This window comes from Trichechus manatus, unplaced genomic scaffold (genome assembly GCF_000243295.1).
Source record: "Trichechus manatus latirostris isolate Lorelei unplaced genomic scaffold, TriManLat1.0 scaffold00239, whole genome shotgun sequence".
NCBI lineage: Eukaryota > Metazoa > Chordata > Mammalia > Sirenia > Trichechidae > Trichechus > Trichechus manatus.
Genome location: NW_004444175.1, coordinates 1,275,384 through 1,296,521, shown reverse-complemented (window position 1 = coordinate 1,296,521; position 21,138 = coordinate 1,275,384). Strand labels below are relative to the sequence as shown.

General features: G+C 41.7%; 1 protein-coding gene across 1 annotated transcript in view; it reads left to right on the top strand.

Moving 5' to 3' along the window:
- Window positions 1-13,426: 13,426 nt before the first annotated feature.
- Window positions 13,427-21,138, top strand: part of LOC111822931 (uncharacterized) — a 114,370-nt gene continuing 106,658 nt past the window's right edge. The window contains exon 1 of the mRNA XM_023743146.1: window positions 13,427-13,699. Coding sequence (XP_023598914.1) covers window positions 13,427-13,699 — 273 coding nt within the window. The remainder of the gene's footprint in view (window positions 13,700-21,138) is intronic.

Below are 21,138 nucleotides of genomic sequence, written 5' to 3'. Positions count from 1 at the left end.
ATTAACATAACAAAAGAAAACCCTACTTCCAAACAGAGTCACATTCGTTGGTACAGGGGTTAGGACTTCATCATATCTTTTGGCGGCCACCATTCAAACCACTGAAAATCCCAAAAGACTTAAACTCTCTGCTCAGAGAATCAGATTATCTTCCAAAATATTTTTTACTTCTGAGTGCCTTGCCCTTTCCCACAGGATAGAGTAGAGTACTAAGTGCTCAGTAACTAAGTTCTAGGTTGGTGTGAGAATCATCTCAATCTCATGCTCAGAAAATAGGTGTTTTATTATTTATTTTTTTGAAAATAGGTGTTTTAAATGACAGTGATTTGGCAATGGAGTCCCTGTGTGGTGCAAACAGTTAATGCTATTGGATGCTAACTGAAAGGTTTGAGGCTCGATCCTCACAAAGGGGCCTTGGAAGAAAGGCCCTATCATCTACTTCTGAAAAATCAGCCATTGAAAACCTTATGGACCACAGTTGTACTCTGACACACATGGGTCATCGTGAGTTTGAATGGACTCAACGGCAACTGTTTTTTGTTTTTGTTTTTTAAATTGGTTAATTTGGCAATATCTGACTTCATGTATAGTAGACTTAATCTACGGGTTTGGGATGACCCGTTTGCATTTAGGAAGCCAAAGGGAAAATTCCTATGAGGCAAAAAACATCCAAGGCCTTGGCTTTATTTATGGCATAGTCATACAGTATAAATCTTAGAAAACTGTTAAGATCTTTGCTTTGCTCTTGGAAACAATAGTTGGCAAGATCTAACTAAAGTTACATAAAAAGATTGCAACAGGACCCACAGAGATGGTACTGGAGCAAAGTGCACTGCTCGTTCAACAATTCTTTAGTAGACGAAACAATATTTAACTAAAGTAATGGGAAACCAAAAATATTGCATATTCAGGATAGTAGAAAAATATCTTTGTCATACATTCAATTAATAGTTCTATGCTTATGATTCTCAAATATATCTATCTCTAGTAATTAATTCTCACTCTTATTCCAGTCTCAAGTTGACAACTGCTTACAGGACGTTTCTAATTAGAAGTTCTGTCATCACATCGACGTTTACTGCGTCCGAAACCAAGTTAATGATATCCAAGAATCCCAGCAATCCCTTGCCAAATTTCAATTTCTGTTGTTGATATCACCAATGTTATAGTCCCCCAGGTTGAGAGGAAGTTATAGCAGGAAGAAATCTAGAGGAATTGTCATTATTGGGGTATTTAGTTTAAATTCTGCTGCTCACACTTGCATAAATTTGGTAAATTCACATAACTTTCAGGATCTGTTTCCTTGGGTTTAAAACTCAGAACCTGGACTGGAAGTTAGCTGACTCATTCATTTGTTTAACAAACATGTTTTCAGCATCTACGACTTGCCAGTCAGTCATTAAGAGTGCCAGGTATGGGGATACTGTGTTGCATGAGATAGTCACCGATCCTGACATCACAGACTCGTTCTCCTCTAAATGTTTGTGATCTCTTTTCTTGCATGCCTCTGTCAATCCTTCACTAAGTCTCATCAATTCCATCCTCATAGTGTCTCTGCTCTGGCTCTTCTCTCCCCACTGCCATCATGTCAGTCAAGGGGGGCATTGCCTCAGGCTGGTTCTCAATCCAGTCTCCCCCATACTAAGCTGGGCTGTACAGCACACTCTTGTCAGGTCACTCTCCTCCTCAAGAATTTAGTACCCGCTATTGCCTCTTATAAACGATGTCCCAGTTGTTTAAGACTGTGGTCAAGAGTCTTCTGTAATTGATCCTTATCTTCATGCTTAATTCTATCTCTATTTCCAACACGAAACTCGTATTAGATCAATCTCCTCATTCTTCTCCAAACACGGCTCATATCTACATCTTTGCATTTGCTGACTGTCTCTACTGAGATACTTTGCCCACCTCCCTCCTGACTGACCCTGACCCCCGTCCCCAAGGCTCAGTAAAAGCCCCACATTCTCTAGGAAATCTTCCTCAGAACCCGCAGGCCGCCACCCTCTCTCCCTCGTTTAACATCCCAAGGCCTCTAGTGTGTATTTTGCATACTTTAGACATTTGGCTTCAGAGTATTATAGCATCTTCTCTTGTTAAATGTGTAAGTGTTGCAGCTTCAATACATCTGAGGGCTCTTTAAGCACAGTTACTGTGGTCAGACATTTCTTTTATGGCTTAGGTCCAGGGACACGCGAGTGGAGATTAAGTTTGGCTGCCTGTGTTCTTAACATGGTGTCATCTTTTCCTTAGCTATGTGACCAGGTGCAACTTACTTATCTTCTCTGAGCCTCTGTTTCCTTATCTGCAAAACTGGATAATTATATTACCTGCTTCAGTTACAAAGCAGTTAATATGAGTAAACTAGTTACTAGCTGCTAACTAGTTAATGTGAGTCACCTGCTTAAAACTGAGCTTGGTATGAAGTAAGGGCTCAAAAAGTGTTAGTTATTATTATTTCATTCAGTTATTGTGAGGGTTAAATGAGATAGCTCATGTAAACTCCTCAGCATAGTGCCCAGTCTATGGCAAGCATTCAAAAAATATTTTTGTTGTTAGCTGCTGTTGTGTTGGCCCCCGAATCATGGTGACTCCATGCACAATGGAACACAACTCTGCCCGGTCTTATGCCATCCCCGTGATTGGTTGTGGATCAGACTGTTGTGATCCATAGGGTTTTCACTGGCTGATTTTCAGAAGTAAATCACCAGGCCTTTCTTCCTAGTCCATCTTAGTCTGAAGCTAATAAATATTAGCTATTGTTAACATTCCCCGGGTGGTTGCAGAAGGGTAATGCTTTCAACTGCTGACTGAGAGGTTGGAAGTTCAAGTCCACCCAGAGGTGTCTTGGAGGAACGACCTGTCGATGTACTTCCAAAAAATCAGCCATTGAATGCCCTGTAGATCACAGTTCCGCTCTGACACACATGGGGTCACCGTGAGTTAGAGTTGATTCGACAATAACAGGTATGGTATTGTTAATATTAGCTATTATTGTTGTTCTTGTTCTCTCTAGTGGGTGATGAGGCTATGTGAAAAAGAAACATGGCAATAGTCATCATGATTGTCAAGTATTTAAAAATTATAGGGTACTGTTGTAATGATTTCTATATTTTAAAGATGAGGAAACTGAGGTTCAGAGAAGTTAAGCAGCTTGACAAAGTCACACATCTGGAAAGTAATGGAGCTAAATTAAGAACTCAAGGAGCCTAACTACAGAATCTTTACCTTTTAAGCCATTATTCTTATGCTTCTAGTCCTGGGTTAGCCATGAGGGGGAAATTTTGATACGGTAGTAAAAAACAAACGTGAAATTTAGGTTCACACAGTCTTGCTTTCCATCCTAGCTTCCCCACTTACTTGGGCAGGATATTTAATCATATAGAGGTTACATTTCCTTATCTGTAAGATGGGGACAACAATACCTCCCTCCTATGATTGTGATGGGAATTAAATGAGGTAACTTAAGTAAAGCTCCAGCACAAGGGCTGGCCTTTAGTTTAAGTATTCAATACATTTTAGACTCCTCCTTGTTTCTCTTCCCTTTGAAAATAGAGACAAACATTACATCTTTCAGTGCCTTTAATTAGCCTTTGATACAAATTAAAATGCAGTACATATAGCGACCAGAGAAGCAGTCCCTAAGACTTGACATTCCACTACCATAACTTAGTGTTATAAATAACCCACACATGGCTGGTATTAATACATGGGAACACCTGGCACAGCTTATTAATGGCACTGTCAACTCAGTGTTTCTAATTAGATGGAGTTCTTTCTACAAGTTGTGGCACATTCCAGTTGAGAAGCAGGGGGAGCTGCATGCCAAATAGGTGAGGGTGAGTAAAGAATTTGGGATTGTAAATACAGTCTGAGGTGGAAATGCTGGGTGGTACATGGGAGGACTAAAGAATGCTGGAACCTGAGCAAGCATTTCAGCAAGCCTTTTGAAGGTCACATCCCTCTTTGATAAGTATGCTGCTAGAATTTTCCAAGGAGTGTGTTTTATTTTAGTCTTTGGACTGAGTAGGTGGTGACATAATCGATGGTTGAAAATAGCATGAATAATTAGGTTAGAAGCAACGTTCATGTCCCAAGATGTTAATAAAGCCAGCTACTAGGAATTCGTTGATAGGAATTCCCCTCCCAAACTTGAAGATTCCATTTAAGCGAGGAGGCATGAGTTACACAATATGTTTCAACAGCCGGTAAGCGAAAACATCAGCCTCTTGCACATGTTGTAACCTTCAAGCAGGCAGTGCGGAGGCTACACTTTCCTCTTCTTCCTTTTAAAAAATTAATGAAGACGTGTTACCTTACATGAAGTGTATGATCCCCTGCAACTTCACTGCTCCTTCTGAAGGACAACTGCTGGCCAGGGAGGCCGGCAAAGGCAATCAATAACTTGTGTTTCAATGTGCTTTCCAGATATCTCAGAGATATGAGTTTACCTCATTTCATGGGCTTAATTTAGGAATGAAATCATTTCCCAAGTATGTCCTGCTTATGCATCATACTTGGTAAGGTAGAGAGGGTCAGCAAAAAAGAAGAAGATCCTCAATGAGATGGATGGACACAGTGGCTGCAACAATGGGCTCAAGCATAGAAATGATTGTGAGGATGGCACAGGACCGGGCAGTGCTTCATCCTGTTGTACATGGAGTCGCTATGAGTTGGAACCGACTCGATGGCACCTAACGACAACAACAACATACATCCTAATAATTTGCATCAACATATTCGAATTATTTCACATCTGTGACAGAATGAAAGCAGTTGATCCTGATGAATAAAATTCTCGATAGTGATATGAGAAAAATGTGGTTGATTTTATAAGAGAGATTGGATGAAATAATTAGGACTCTAAAATTAGACTGAGTTCAAATTCTGACTCTGCCACCTATTAGCTGTGTCATCAGGATAAACTCTTTAACCTCTCTGAGCCTCAGGGTTTGTCATGAGGATTAAATGAGACAATATACGTAAAGCCAGAGCACAGTGCCTGGTATGTAGTATCTCTCAACAAAGGTCAGCTATTTCGATTATTGTTAATATCAATATCACAACGTAATGCCAATTACATTGTAATATCTATCTATCTAGCCATCTATCAGTGGAGGCTTGCATGTTGCTTTGATGTTGAACAGGGTTCAGTGAAGTTTCCAGTCTAAGACGGATTAGGAAGAAGCGCCTGGCAATCTACTTCTGAAAATCAGCCAGTGAAAACTCTCTGGATTACAATGGTCCAGTCACAGCAGATCATGGGGATGGTGCAGGACTGGGCAGCGTTTCATCCGATTGTGCTTGCGGGCACCATGAGTTGACTTCTGAGTCTACAGACAATAACGACAACAACATCAATACTACAATGATTTGCAAGGTTAGACTCTCTAAGAAGGAAGTGTGATGGCATCTAAAAAGTCTCTGAACTTGAAACCGACTAAGCTATCCTTTCGGGGAAAATGATGTATCTGTAAAGAAAAGGGCTGGATGGAGAAGTCTGGGCTTCTTTTCTTGACTTTTGAAAGGGTAGAAGAGCCACAAAGGGAAGGAGTGGGAGAAGTTGGTTGGTATTGTCATTTCTATAATGTCTACACTTGATTGGAATCTTTTATGGATTGAATTGTGTCCCTTCAAAATATGTGTTGTAAATCCTACCCTCTATACCCGGTTTTGTAATCCCATTTGGGAGCAGGGTTTTTCTTTTTTATGTTAATGAGGCCATATCATTGTAGGGTGTGTCTTAAATCAATCACTTTTGAGATATACAAGAGCAGATGAGGCACAGAAGCAGGCAAGCAAGCAAAATGGGGGAAAGGTAGATGCCATGTGGAGGTCTCTAAGGAAAACTGAGAAGAACTTTACAGAAGCTGAGATGAGGATTTTCCTCAGAGCAGTGAGAGCCTTCCCCTAGAGCAGGTCCCTGAGTTTAGACTTCCAGCCTTCTAAACTGTGAGAAAATAAATTTCTGGTCCCTGAATTTAGACTTCCAGCCTTCTAAACTGTGAGAAAATAAATTTCTGTTTGTTAAAGCCACTCACCCATGGTATTTCTGTTATAGCAGCATTAGATAACCAAGACAGAATCTGGTACCATAGAATGGGGTGCTGTTCTAACAAGTACCTAAAATGTGGAAGTGATTTTGCAATTGAGTAATGGCTAGAATCTGGAGGAATTTTGATATACTTCATAGTAAGACCCTAGATTGCCTTGAAGAGACTGTTGGTAGGGTTATGGACATTAAGGGTGATTCTGAGGAGGGCTCAGAAAGAACTGAAAACTGTGATGAAAGCTTCTATTGCCATGAGCAGAATTTTGCTAGAAATGTGGACGGTAAATGTGCTTCTGGCGAGACTTTAAAAGGAAATTATAAACGTGTGGTTGGACGCTAGAGGGAAAGTGATGCTTTTTATGCAGCAGTAAAAAGAATTTATCTGAATTATGTCTAAATGTTTGGTGGAAGTTAGCACTTGTAAGTGATGAATTTGGATATTTGTCTGAGGAGATTTCTAAGCAAGATCTTAAAGAGGCAGCATGGTTTCTCTTTACTGCTTACAACAAATGCAGGCGGAAATAAATGGACTTAAAAATAGAAGAAAGAGATGGACTTAAAAATGAACTGTGCAAAACGAAAACGGAACTTAAAGATTAGGAAAATTCTGTTGTACAAACTAAGGACACGTGTCCTAGAACTTTCACCAAGGACATGGCTACACAATCTTTTGTTAAAGAGATTAAGCCTGTGACTGACGTATTTAATCAACTTTCACAGAAGAAAACCCATCAGCTTAGACTGAAAAGGACAGAGACGGGATGAAATGAAGGAAATCTGTCTGCCTCTTGGAATTCCACAGGCAGGAAATAGGCCAGTGGAGCTACTTGGTTGCAAAGATCACTTGTCTTCCAAGAACAGAAAAAGACCATCCCTAGAGCCGTTCAGAAATCAGCAAAACTGTTGGAAGCACAAATGGAGAAAGATTGATGCCATGTGGAGCTCACCTAGCACCTGAGGAAGAGAAGCTGAATGACACAAGGATTTTCCCCCAGAGCAGATGAGAGAGGCTTCCCTCACAGGCGGCACCCTGAATTCAGATGTGTAGTCTCCTAAACCGTGAGAAAATAAATTTCTGTTTGTTAAAGCCATCCACTTGTGGTATTTCTGTTACAGCAGCACTAGCAAACTAAGAGCCCAATGAAAAGATTACATCATAATAAGAGAGAAATTCAGATTATATTTCTTCATGCACCTGTTTCTTCACAAAGCCTGTGAGGATTCCTTCCTTCCGTCCATCCGTCCATCCATCCATCTATCCATCCATCCATCCATCCATCCAAATATTTGTTGATCCCTACTACATTTCAGACACTGAGCATTTTGCTGGGATACAAAGATGAACGAAACCAAGTTCCAGCCCTTAAGGCATTTATAGGCTAGTTGGGTAGCCAGCTATATAAACAAATGATTTTAAAAATAATAATAGACAAGCTTGTGAAGTACCAAGGGATGCTAGAGGAAGATATTGCCTTTATTGGACTTTTACTGAATTCTAAGCAGTTTCAAATGCAAATTCATCATTGTTGTAAAAACAATTTTTGAGAGAAAAAAGGAGACACTTCAACATCAAGTATACACATCTGTTGTATGGCACATTCTGACTTCAGAAATAAGAATGGGTGAAAATTTGGTACCTTGGCCTTAAGAGAATACAGAAATTGGAAAAAGGGAGTCTAGAGCATCCTTCAAAGTACCCTTCTATCAAGAAGGATGTGTGAACAACTTAGGAAAGGTCTTCCTGGGATTTAGCCTCTTGAAGTATAAAGGATGTCACTTCCTCACAGGTGAGGAAACCAAGAAGGCAGTGCAGAAGAGGTGAGCACAGAAATGAGAGTAGGTGTTGCTTTTAGTGATAGGCCTGAATTCTGTTCATTTCCAACCAAAGCCAGAGGCTGGAAGAAAATCAGACCTAGTCCCAGGCCCCTCCCTTCCTTCTCAAACAAGAACCAAACCTGTTGCTGTTGAGTCGATTCCAACTCATAGCAACCCTGTGAACTGCTCCCATATATAAGAGGAACACAGCATCAGGATTGGATGAAAACTCATTAACAACCTGCAATATGCAGATGACACAACCTTGCTTGTGAAAGTGAAGAGGACTTGAAGCACTTACTGATGAAGATCAAAGACCACAGCCTTCAGTATGGATTACATCTCAACATAAAGAAAACAAAAATCCTCACAACTGGACCAATAAGCAACATCATGGTAAATGGAGAAAAGAATGAAATTGTTGGGGATTTCATTTTACTTGGATCCACAATCAACGCCCATGAAAGCAACAGTCAAGAAATCAAACAACATGGTGGATTGGGCAAATCTGCAAAAGACCTCTTTAAAGTGTTAAAAAGCAAAGATGTCACTTTGGGGACTAAGGTGCTCCTGACCCAAGCCATGATATTTTCAACTGCCTCATGTGCATGCGAAAGCTGGACAATGAATAAGGAATATCAAAGAATTGATGCCTTTGAATTATGGTGTTGGCGAAGAATATTGAATATACCATGGACTGCCAGAAGAATGGACAAGTCTGTCTTGGAAGAAGTACAGCCAGAGTGCTCCTTGGAAGTGAGGATGGCAAGACTTCGTCTCATGTATTCTGGACATGTTATCAGGAGGGACCAGTCGCTGGAGAAGAACCACATGCTTGCTAAGGTAGAGAGTCAGCAAGAAAGAGGAAGACACTGAACAAGATGGATTGATTCAGTGGCTGCAACAATAGGCTCAAACATAGTAATGATTGTGATGATGGCACAGGATTGGGCAGTGTTTTGTTCCATTGTACATAGGGTCACTATGAGTCGGAACCGACTTGAGGGCAGCAAGCAACAATGATAGAACTGCTCCATAGGGCTTCCAAGGCTGTAATCTTTATGAAAGCAGACTGCCACATCTTTCTCCTGTGGAGCAGCTGGTGGGCTAGAATGGCTGACCTTTCAGTTAGCAGCTGAGCAGTTAACCACTGCACCACTGGGGCTCCTTCTTCATAAACAAACAAACAAACAAAACCCAAACCCATTGCCCATGAGTCAATTTCGGCTGACAGTGGCCCTATAGCACAGAGTAGAACTGCCCCACAGGGTTTCCAACGAGCAGCTGGTGGATTCGAACCGCGCACCTTTGGTTAAACAACTGAGCTCTTAACCAGTGCGCCACCAGAACTCCTTTTCTCAAACAAGGAGGCCCCAGTTCCAGTTCAGGAAGTTAGAGTCTCAGAAGGGATTAATTCACTTAGAGCTTTTCCCTGTGAAGAGGCTTGGAAGAGGCACAAGTCCAAGGTTTCGAAACAAAGCAACTGCTCGGCTCCTGCTAGGAGGTCGTCAGTGCCTGAGGGTCAGGTCAGTTCTTTGTAAAGACACATCCTTTGTTGACTTCAAAATAAATAAAACTTCACAGCTGATGATTCAGCAGTTGTGTACATGACATAGCAATCCTTACAAATGGTGGACAGAAGCTGAAAACTTCAGGGGTTACGGGATCTTTCTGGACCATAGATTTAATCTGAGTATGTTGCTGATTTCACTGTAACTAGAGGCATTTGGTTGCTAACCAAAAGGTCGGCAGTTAGAATCCACCAACCACTCCTTGGAAACCCTATAGAGCAGTTCTGCTCTGTCTTATAAGGTCACTATGAGTCAGAATAGACTTGATGGTAATGGGTTGGGTTGGGTTTATACAGCAATGGAGCCCTGGTGGTGCAGTGGTTAAGAGCTACAGCTGCAAACCAGAAAAAGTTGGCAGTTCAAATCTACCAGCCGCTCCTTGGAAACCCTATGGGGCAGTTCTACTCTGTCCTATAGGGTTGCTATGAGTCAGAATCAACTCGATGGCAACAGGTTTGGTTTTGGTTTTGGTAGAGGATCAAAGAATGGGAGAAAGATGTGGCAGTCTGCTCCTGTAACGATTACAGCCTTGGAAACCATATGGGGCAGCTCTACTCTGTCCTATAGGGTTGCTGTGAGTTGGAATTGACTTGATACAATGGGTATAGGACCAATGAAAAGGTCTCAGATCTTCTGAAGAATGAGAGGCACCTTGACTTAGTGGAGAAAACAGAGACTTTGAGTAGCTATTGGCTATTTTTTTGTGTAGGTAACTTAATTTTGGATAAACAATGTCTATCAGCCTATAAAAAAAAACAGTGGTAACGTATTTATTTCAGTGGTTGCTGTGAAATATATAACTATATGATAGGGCCCAGCATAATGCCTAGCAAAAAAGGATATGGCAGCCAGCCATTAAATGATGTGCTAGGACAAATCTCTCCGCTGATTCAACCTCAGGGTATAACAATAGCAAATATTTATTGAGTGTTTATCCTGTGCCAGATACTGTACTAGCTGCTCTACACACATTATCTCATTCACTCTTTACAATAAATCTATGAAGTAATAGCATCCTTCCTAGTCTATGGATAAAGAAACTGAAGCTCAGATAGGTTCGGTAATTTATCCAGGTTCACAGTGAGTGTTAGAGTCAGGATTCTGTCTTAGGTGTTCTGACTTTGGAGCCCACATGGTCTAACCACGGTATTACAACTTACATGGACCTGGTAAGTGAGGACACCCAGAACTGTGGCATTCTCCCCTTCTCTAGGAGGACCACTGTGTGGCTGTGGTCAAGTGAAGTCTGAAGAGAACATGGCATCTGGTGGGTTTATAGGTTTATGAACATGAGGCATAGAATCCAAGGCAAGGAATTAGAATTTTGATGGACTGGCAAGGGCCTGCATTTTGTGACTTTAACAGGACTATAAAGGGTGGCCACGGGGAAACTCTCCACCATCACACAAGTGGTGGCTACCAAGTAACTAAAAAGACTGGGGAAGTGTGGCATTGTTGAGGTCCTTGATGATTTGAATCACAATGAGCCAGTGAAAGGGGAGGTATTCTTTTCAATGCTATATCATGTATCTTTTGTATACCCACAGGCGATGAAAACTGGGAGTTTAGATTATATGGTTTTTATCATTGTGTTTATTTTTAGTAGCATAAAGTTTCTCTCGTTTTCACTGTATGTTTTCACAGATTGGTGAGAATGGTGTTCTGGGAACTCAAGGTGTCTGGCTCTCTCCATCCGTCTGAATTTGTCATGGTGGCCACAAAGCAGTTGCTTTGATTGCAACAACTTCCTTAAAATTTTCTTACAATTTTGTAGTCCTAGCCTTTAGTGTGAGCGACTCAATTTGTTTTCTTTTCCAGAACTAGAGGTTATCATAGTCGTTATTAGTGATACCAAGAATATACCTGATCAGACTGATATTAAACATCTACGTAGTCCTAAACCCCTGCCAGAGATTGGCAGGATATGAAGAAAATGAAAACTGCAATCCTATTCTCAAGGGTATTTTAATTTTGATGAAAGAAAAAAACCCTAAAACATCACTAACCAAACAAACCCACTGCCATGGAGTCGATTCCAACTCATAGCGATACTATAGGACAAAGTAGAAATACCCTGCTGGGTTTCCAAGGAGAGGCTGGTGGATTTGAACTGCCGACCTTTTGATTAGCAGCTCAGCTCTTAACCACTATACCACCAGAGCTCCAATATCACTAGCTAAGATTAATTGCCATTTTTAAAAATTTATTTCATTTTTTTAATTGTACTTTAGATGAAGGTTTACAGAACAAACTAGCTTCTCATTAAACAATTAGTAAACATATTGTTTTGTGACATTGGGTACCAACCCCGTGACATGTCAACACGCTCCTCTTCTTGACCTTGGGTTCCCTATTACCAGCTTTCCTGTCCCCTCCTGCCTTCTAGTCCTTGCCCCTGGGCTGGTGTACCTCTTTAGTCTTCTTTTGTTTTATGGGCCTGTCTAACCTTTGGCTGAAGGGTGAACCTTAGGAGTGGCTTCATTACTGAGCTAGAAGGGTGTCTGGGGGCCATACTCTCAGGGTTTCTCCAGTCTCTGTCAGGCCAGTATGTCTGGTCTTTTTTGTGAGTTAGAATTTTGTTCTACATTTTTCTCCAGCTCTGTCCAGGATCATCTGTCAGAGCAGTCAGTGGTAGCCAGGCACCATCTAGTTGTGCTGGACTCAGTCTGGTGGAGGCTGTGGTAGTTGTGGTCCATTAGTCCTTTAGACTAATCTTTCCCTTGCGTCTTTGATTTTCTTCATTCTCCCTTGCTCCCAATGGGGTGAGATCAGTGGCGTTTTCTTAGATGGCTGCTCACAATAATTGCCATTTTAAGAATTAAGATCACATCTAGCAAAGTGGAGTTAATTGAAACACTTTATGTGGAAACTCATGAAATTTTACTGGCAAAATTATTTCAACGTTTACAGGCCTGAACACTTGACGTTTGAATGTTTATGAACAGAGAGTGATGGTTAATAACAATCTCTCCAAAGAGGAGAGGTTGAAGTGTTTAGGAGGGATGAAACAAAGCTCTTTTTTAATTTAGCACATTTACTAATAGACTAGACAAGGGAATAAATAACTTGTAATAAAAGTAGTAACTGAAACCTGTCCGTGACAAGGAAGAGCAAATGGTGCTGGGCTGCCTCCTTGTCATCTCAGGGAAGTCATTTGATATCTCTGGCCCCAGGTATTATGGCCTGAATCGTGTCCCTCAAAAAAGGTATGTTGAAGTCCTAACTTCTAGTACCTGTGAATGTGTCCTTGTTTGGAAATAGGGTCTTTGAAGATGTACCAGTTAAGTTAGCATAAGATCATACCAAGATAGGATGGGTCCTAACCCAGTCTGAGTGCTGTCCTTATAAAAGAGGAGAATAGACACAGAGACAGACAAAGGGAAGACAGCCGTGTGAAGATGGAGTTAGGCTGCAGCTACAAGCTGAGGAACACCTGGGACTACCAGAAGCTGAGAGAGACAAGAAAGGACCTTCCCCTAGAGCCTTCAGAGAGAGTGTGGCCCTGCTGACGCTGTGAATTCAGACTACTAAACCTCCAGAACTGAGGCAATCAATTTCTGGTCTTATAAGCCACCTTGTTTGTGGTATTTTGTTATGGCAGCCCTAGAAAACTAATATGTCAGATAAGGAAGCTTATTATTTGCCAGGTATTTGCTGAGAGATTTACATATATCATATCACCTGGTTCTTACTTTAGACTTAAGAAGTAAGTGCTATTATAATCTACATTTTATGCCTGAAGAAATTAAGGTTCAGAGAGGTAAATATACTTGGCCAAGGTTGCACAGCTAATTCTGGCAAATCCAGAATTCAAACCCTTGACTCTCTGACTCCAAATATATTTACTAGCATTGTGCTTGAGAGTAACGTCAGCTTATTGCAGGTGGCAAACCTCAAAGATAGGGCTCCAAAATGTGAATAATGAGATCTGATGTCACTCCTCCGGAGGTGAATGAAGCTGCTTCTCTCTGGTCTTGGAAACATCGCACACATGCAGGTGTTAAAGCTGATGCCTGGAGCTCAGCCAGCTGCCGGTGGACTGAGGAGACTCTCAGCTCTACAGATAGACATTTCACAAATCCGAGATGGGCAGTGGAATCCAGTGAGGGAATATGGCTGTGAAAAGATGAACTACTTAGTGAATGATCTTAATTCAGTGGAGTATTTCACAACCTTCAGAGTTAGAGGCCTGATCAGCATGTCTCAAAATCAGTTCAGTCCTCTAGAGGCTACTGACCAGTTTGTTCACTTTGCTGTCGATTCAGTACTCTAGCAAATAGTTCTTTGATTGTGTGTGTGTGTGTGTGTGTGTGTGTGTGTGCTTTTCTCTCCGTTTTTGCCCCTGTAATTTTTCCATCATACCCTCTAATGTGCTCCTTTTCTCCTCCTTCTTGTCGTGGCCTTCTCCCCTGGTGACCTCTGAGAAATGGTGTTGAGTGATTTTGTCGACACCATCTCATAACCCAGAGCCCTGTACTGAGTTGGTTTCCTTGTGGCATATTGAGTGGAGACGTCCTGGAAATGCTGAATGTACTGTGCAGTGTTTGGGCTGGGCTCCCCGTCTTCATTCTTCAAACCAGCAATCCCTGAGCTCTTGTGGTTCACACTGGTATTCAGGCATGAATACAAATCAGACCTCCATATTCTTCGAGATGTATCAGCATTCACAAAAGTTGAATATGAGTGAGCTACTCTTATTTTTATAATTTCATTTAAATAATATAACTTATTATCATAAATTTACATGTTACTCTACTGCAAATTAAGCCATACCAGGCTTAGCTCCAAGTACAAAGTATACCCCTTGTGTATATTATTCTTTTCATAGAGACTCTTAAGAGGGACATAGATTATATTTTAAAGATTTCTTTACTTTCAGGGAGTTAGGGTCTCAACCACAGTGATTATTTGTCCAGTCTTTCCAAGATCCCACAAAGTAGGCAATGTTGGGTTAGGTGGGATAGTGTAGTTCATTTATTTATTCAACATATATCTGTTGAGGGCCTTGCCCAGGGCCCAGCTGTGTGTTAGAGTCGTGGGGAGAGTGGACGTGGAGTCAGAGCAACACCTCAGTTGTGGAAAGTCACTTGACTCCGCAGCAAAGAGCCTAGGTGTTCAGAAGGAAAACTGCTTAGCAATGGACAGAGGGAAAATGTCTTCTTGCTAAGTAGCTGATTCCACATTGAAGAGAGCTTTACGACTGAAACAAAATAGAGCCTGCTGACACTCCTGGCTACTTTGGGGCTGCCTGCCTTAGGACTGCCTGCCTTGAAGAAGTGCCTACCTCTTGCTTGGAACTTGGGATTTCTTCAGGTGCCACCACCCAGAGGTCCACAAGAGGGTGCTTTCCTCCTTCCAGGTTATGTCTCTTGGAAATACAGCTCCTCATGCTTCTTAGAACTCAGTTTTCTGAGCCCTGAGAAATCCAGTACATTCAGCTGTGGGGCCAAAAGACTTGATTCTGGGTGAGAGAAAGGCATAGGTTTGTAAGTGTGTGTTTAGTTCTGGGTTTATTTATTTAATGTCTGTCTCCTCCACTAAGCTGTAAACTTGAGGACAGTGTCTGGTCTTTTTGCTCATCCCACTTCCTGTGTGTAGCTCAAAGCCTGACACATAAGTGACCCTTAATAAATATTTGTGAGGCTTATAAGAGCTATCTTCACTTTGAATTGATGTCTTTGAATTATGGTGTTGGTGAAGAATATTTAATATACCATGGACTGCCAGAAGAACGAACAAGTCTATCTTGGAAGAAGTACAGCCAGAATGCTCCTCAGAACAAAGGATGACAAGACTTCATCTCATGTACTTTGGACATGTTATCAGGAGGGATCAGTCCCAGGAGAAGGGCATCATGCTCAGTAAAGTAGACAGTAGGTGAAAAAGAGGAAGAACCTCAATGAGATGGATTGACATAGTGGCTGCAACATTGAACTCAAACATAGCAATGATTGTGAGGATGGCTCAGGATCGAGCAGTGTTTCGTTTTGTTGTGCATAAGGCTGCTATGAGTCGGAAACGATTTGACGGTGCCTGGAAACAATATTCACTTCAAGTCCTAGCTCAGAAGTTTTCAACTTCTCTGCCCATCGATTGCCTGAGGTTACCACCCTGAGAGCTCATTCAGTAGGTCTGGGGCAGGGCTGGGAATGTGATTTTGGAAAATTCTCATTTTGTTCTGATTTGAGACTGCTGTCCCGATGTTTTTGCCCTCTGCACACACCTGTGTCACCTTGATCCTCTGGTCTTCTGAGCCTGTGGGTCCTGGGCTTCTTGAGTTTGGGACACACAGTCCCTACTTCCTGGGCCTGCCACCAGCATCCCTTCAACATGATCCTGTCTGCCTCCCACTCTCCCCTTCCTTTTCCTCTTCTCATGGCATCTCTTCCTGTCATCTGATCCTTCAGGAGGGAGGAAATGTTCCCAGAGATGCCCTCACCTGCTAGTCCTGGGAGGATACCTAGGAAGACACCTGCGATGTAGCAACCAGATCTTGCTCATCCCCACGTGAATTAGCCTCTTCTGCAGGCTAGTAGTCAGGGACATCTTTGATGGGTATTGTCTGCTTTAGTTGCACGTAAACGAATACTTAAAACAAACAGTGATTCTGGAATAGAGATCATCCCAAACTTGAGGCTGGCCTGTCTCTTGCAACAGAGGCTTGTCATAATACTGCCTCTAAGAAAGGCTATTCTCCATGATTTTGAGAAATACATGTTTATCGTGATGACTATGGAGGAGAATAACTTTTGACCAAGAGGGGTGTTTTTGCCACATGGTTTGGCATTGCCAGAGTAGTGCAAGTTGTACAGAGACTTTGGACCTTGGAGTCAGATGACCCTGCACAAAGCCTGAGTGTGCACCTCAATGGATGTGTCTATGTACAAACCAGTTAACCTCTTTGAGTGTTAATTCCCTCCTCTACAAGGTTGGATACTAATATCTACTTCACAGGTTCTTGTATGGATAAAAGGAAACAACCTGCTCTGATCAGACTTGCTTCTACTTAGTTGTAAAGTTGTCAGTCCATATTCAAGACCAATATAAGAATTAGCCTTTGAAACTTTTTTTTGAAGCTCTGTTTTAAGGATGTGGTAGAGGAAGCTGTTTTGTCTATCTCACAGGTTTCTCTTCACTGGAGAAATTCTTATTTGGTCTTCATACCAAGAATGGTTTCACTTCTCTTGCTGTGTTTTAATCTTATGGACTTGGTTCGTTGTTGAACTGATTGGTTTTTCTTTTTTGAACCAGTTGCTAGAAAGCCTAGCACGAAATGTGTGGTCCATCAGTATCAAGTGTGCACATCATTATGGTTTGCATTTTTGGCTCCATATATGGCCCCATTCACACACTCATCATTTTTTTTTCTTTCTCTCGCTTTTCATTTATGTTATTGTGCATTTAGTATTCCTCTAAGCTACCTTTTTGGAAGTCCCTGGGTGGTGCAAATGGTTAAGCACTTGGCTACTAACCAAAAAGTTGGTGGTTCAAACTCACCCAAAGGTGCTTCAGAAGAAAGACATGGTGATTTGCTTCTAAAAGGTAACAGCCTTGAAAGCCCTATGGAGCATAATTCTACTCCGAAGCAATAAGGTTATCATGATTTGGAATCAAATCAATGGCAACTGTTTTTTTTTTTAAAGCTAATGCTTTACTTATCTAGTGCTGTAATAACAGAAATACCACAAGTGGATGGGTTTAACAAATAGAAATTTAATCTCTCACAGTCTAGGAGGCCAGAAGTCCAAATTCAGGGTGCCAGCTCCCAGGGAAGGCTTTCTCTCGGTTCTGGGGGAAGGTCCTTGTCATCAATCATCCCCTGGTCTGGGAACTTCTCAGCACAGGGACCCTGGGTCCAAAGGACACACTCCACTCCTTCTTTCTTGGCGCCATGAGGTCCCACTCCTCTCTGCTAGATTCTCTCTTTTATATCTCAAAAGTGATTGACTCAAGATACAACTTAATTCTATAGATTGAGTCCTGCCTCATTAACATAACTGCCTCTAATCCTGCCTCATTAACCTCATAGAGGGTAGGATTTACAACACATAGAAAAATCTCATCAGATGACAAAATGGTGGACAACCACACAATACTGGGAATCATGGCCTAGCCAAGTTCACACACATTTTTGGGGGACACAATTCAATCCATAACAGCTATGTTTTACCATTTCTGGAATAAGACAGGATAAAGTAAAAAAAAGGTTACTAAATAAATGAGCAAACATTTTAAAAATAGTTTTCACAGTGCCTGGCCAAAGCTAGATACACAATAAAAAATTAGTTTTCTACTTTTCTTGTCTAATTATCCCCTGTTGATCTGGGTTAGTCCCTTATGGATTATATTAGAAAGGGTATGGTAAAGGGAATCTCACCACAGACAAGTTTCCCAGCCTGGAAAGGTGTTACTACATTAGGTAGTAGTAGGTATAACCCTAAAACAAGCTGAGAGCCCAAATGGTCCAATCTCTGCATGGAATTCCGTATAAATAAATCCAAAGTAGACCAAAAAATAATTTAGAAGTAATTGCAGTCTTTACTTGAGTCTCTCAAAGCATATTAAAGGGGAACTCATTCTTATCTGCCATCCATCCATCATAAAATCTTGCTTCTCCTTTCCAATTTCCTCTCACTTACTACCTCCCAACATAGTTGTCAGTTACCCACTGACAACTAGATTTACCACCCTCTCTCCCCCTTCCTCACAGCTCTCTATTATGTAGATTGAATTCGCCTCTGTGGCTGGAGTCTCCCTGTTTTCTCACACCTCTCTTAACATCTTCTCCTCTACCCATTCTCTGATTCTGTATCATAAAAGATTTATGAGCTAGACTGAGAAAGACAATTCTTCTGCTTGGGGGTGGACTGGGGTATTCTCACATGTTAATAAATCTCTCCGTCTTCTAGAAAATAAAGGGTGATTAATGCTGTCTGGTGGAAGAGGAGGGGACTCTGGAATGAGGTTCTACTTCAGGAATACCTTGTGGGATTTGGAAGAGGTACACTGGAGCAAAATTTATATAGTTTCATTATTCTGATTCTGCTTCTACTCAGCTTAAAGCCCCAGGATAAAGGACTTTCTGGTATCTGTAACCTGGGAGTAGAGTTATAATGTCTTGTGTTGGATGAGGCTGAAGGTATTGGGGCAGGGGCAGGGAATAGTGATAGGGAGCAAATGATCCATCCCATTCTTGGTTTCCTGTGGATTATGTGGGAGTGGCTACCCAGACTTGTCCTCCCTCTGGGCAGAATAAAGGGTTGAATGAAACAGTCTCCGAGTCATAATACTCAACTTTCTAATGGAAAAACTGAGGCACCCATACTTTAGTTAATAATTTTCTTGCTCTGAGAAACCCAGTAAATACTATGTCAATTTACTGCAAGCTCATGTACTTATGTATCTGTTATATCAACTTTAGGGTACCTGATTCACACTCTGATGTAAGGATAGTAGTTGAATGGAACCAGAGGCAGAGCTAGGCCAAGTCAGAAGACTGAGCCACAGAAATATTGACGCAGTACCACAGAGTTGGAGTCCCTGGGTGGTGCAAATGTTAATGCACTTGGCTGCTAATCAAAACATTGGAAGTTCGAGTCCACCCTGAGTCACCTTAGAAAAAGGCTTGGTGATGTACTTCCGAAAAATCAGTCATTGAAAACCCTATAGAGCACAGTTCTACTCTGACACACATAGGGTCACCATGAGTCAGCCTTGGCTCCACAGCAACTGTGTTTTTTTTTTTTTTAACCCCAAGCCAAAAATAAACAAACCTGTTGCCGTCCAGTCAATTCCAACTCAAAAGCTACCCTATAGGACAGAGTAGAACTGCTCCATAGTGTTTACAAGGATTTCCTGGTGAATTCCAACTGCTGACCTTTTGGTTAGCAGCTGAACTCTTAACCACTACACCAGTTTGATCACACTACCTCATAAATATTAGAAAACATCTTCTGGTCAAATATGGTCTTAGCATTTGGTCTTCTGATTCTGCAATTAGTGACAGACCATAGTAACATCCCTGGAATGTTTTTCTGAGCTGAAGAATTTAAAAAATGTCATACATAGTCAGGGACAAACCATGACCTTGCAGCTTAGCAGTTAAATGTTCTGAATCTTTGTTAGTGAGGTTTATGGAAGACTTTCACTTGGGCCACCCTGTATTTAATTCCTGTGGCAATAACACCATGTCAAATATATACTGAATGAGAAAAATGATCTTTCTGAAACATGGGCCTAGAAGCTGTAGGCCCAGGCTGAACGGAGAGAAGTTGCTGTCAGTGGGGGTGTTGGGAATGGCTGGGATCTCTCTGTACACACAGTATGGATTCCACTCTAGTAGGAATGAGGTTGGAGTCTGTGTGGTACAAACAGTTAAGCACTTGGCTGCTAACTGAAAGGTTTGTGATTCCAACCCACCCAGCAGCTCTGTGGGAGAAAGATCTGGCCATCCGCTCCCGTAAAGGTTACAGATGAGAGACTCCTAAGGAGCATTTCTACACTGGGATTGCCATGAGTTCTACACAGCAGTTCACACATGGGGTCGCCACAAATCAGAATCGACTCAACAGCACCTAATAACAACAATAACGACAACTCACTGAAAGGTTGGCAGTTTGAACCCACCCTGAGGTGCCTCGGAAGAATGGCTGAAAAGGTCACAGCTATGAAAATCCTATGGAGCACGGTACTACTCTGCAACACTTGGTGTCTCCACGAGTCTGAATCAACTCAACGGCAATCAACAACCTTAAACCAGAGGTCTTGCTTGATGGTTGCATCAGAACCGCCACCAGGAAGGGCAGCAGGGTGGCACCATCTCTCTGTAGTCTTCTCCAGCTCTTCAACACATTTCCTTCCATTTTTTAGAAATAAACTCTGCTTTAGAGCTTTGTATTTCTTTCTTATGGTTGTTGTAAAAGTGAACATTAAATACAAGGTTTTAGTGACTAAAACAGTTGGAAGCCATAGCTAGGCTGACAGCTTTAGTAAAGAGTTTATTTTCAATTGTCTTTTTCACCCTCCTTCCGAGCCTCAGCTTTAAACTAGATTGTAATAATCATAACAAAGCTTTTCCCGGCCCTCAGTTGAAGCACATTGCTGACATGGAATCTTTCTGGAACTTTATTTATGGCAGAATCCCACACCATTTTAGAGCTTTCATCTTCCATACCAAAAACCAAACTCATTGCCCTTGAGTCAATTCTGACTCTATAGCAACCTATAGGACAGAGTAGAACTGCCCCTTAGAATTTCCAAGGAGCAGCTGGTGGATTTGAACTGCCAACCTTTTGGTTAGCAGCCTGAGCTCTTAACCACTGTGCCACCAGGGCTCCTTCATCTTCCATAGTGCTCAGCATTTCATGGGTCTTTGTTTTCTACAGCATTTCAGAAACCATGGTTAAAAACAATGTGAGTTCTCCAGGACACTAGAATGATCTTTAAGAAAGGAGGGTCTTCCCCCTCCCCTCATTGTCTGCACTGATGTGGCTTCATGGATGTTACTGGAATACACACTAGAGTGGGTTAGTTAAGGCATGTGGTCTGGAGCCTTAGAACCTGGTTATGTTTCCAGGCTTAGCCACTTACTAGCTGTGTGGCCTCAGATACGTTACTACACATTTCTGTGCTGCAGTCTTATGAAAAGTGAACAATAGTAGTATCCACCTCAGAGAATGTGGGGAGGGTTAAATGAATTAGAAG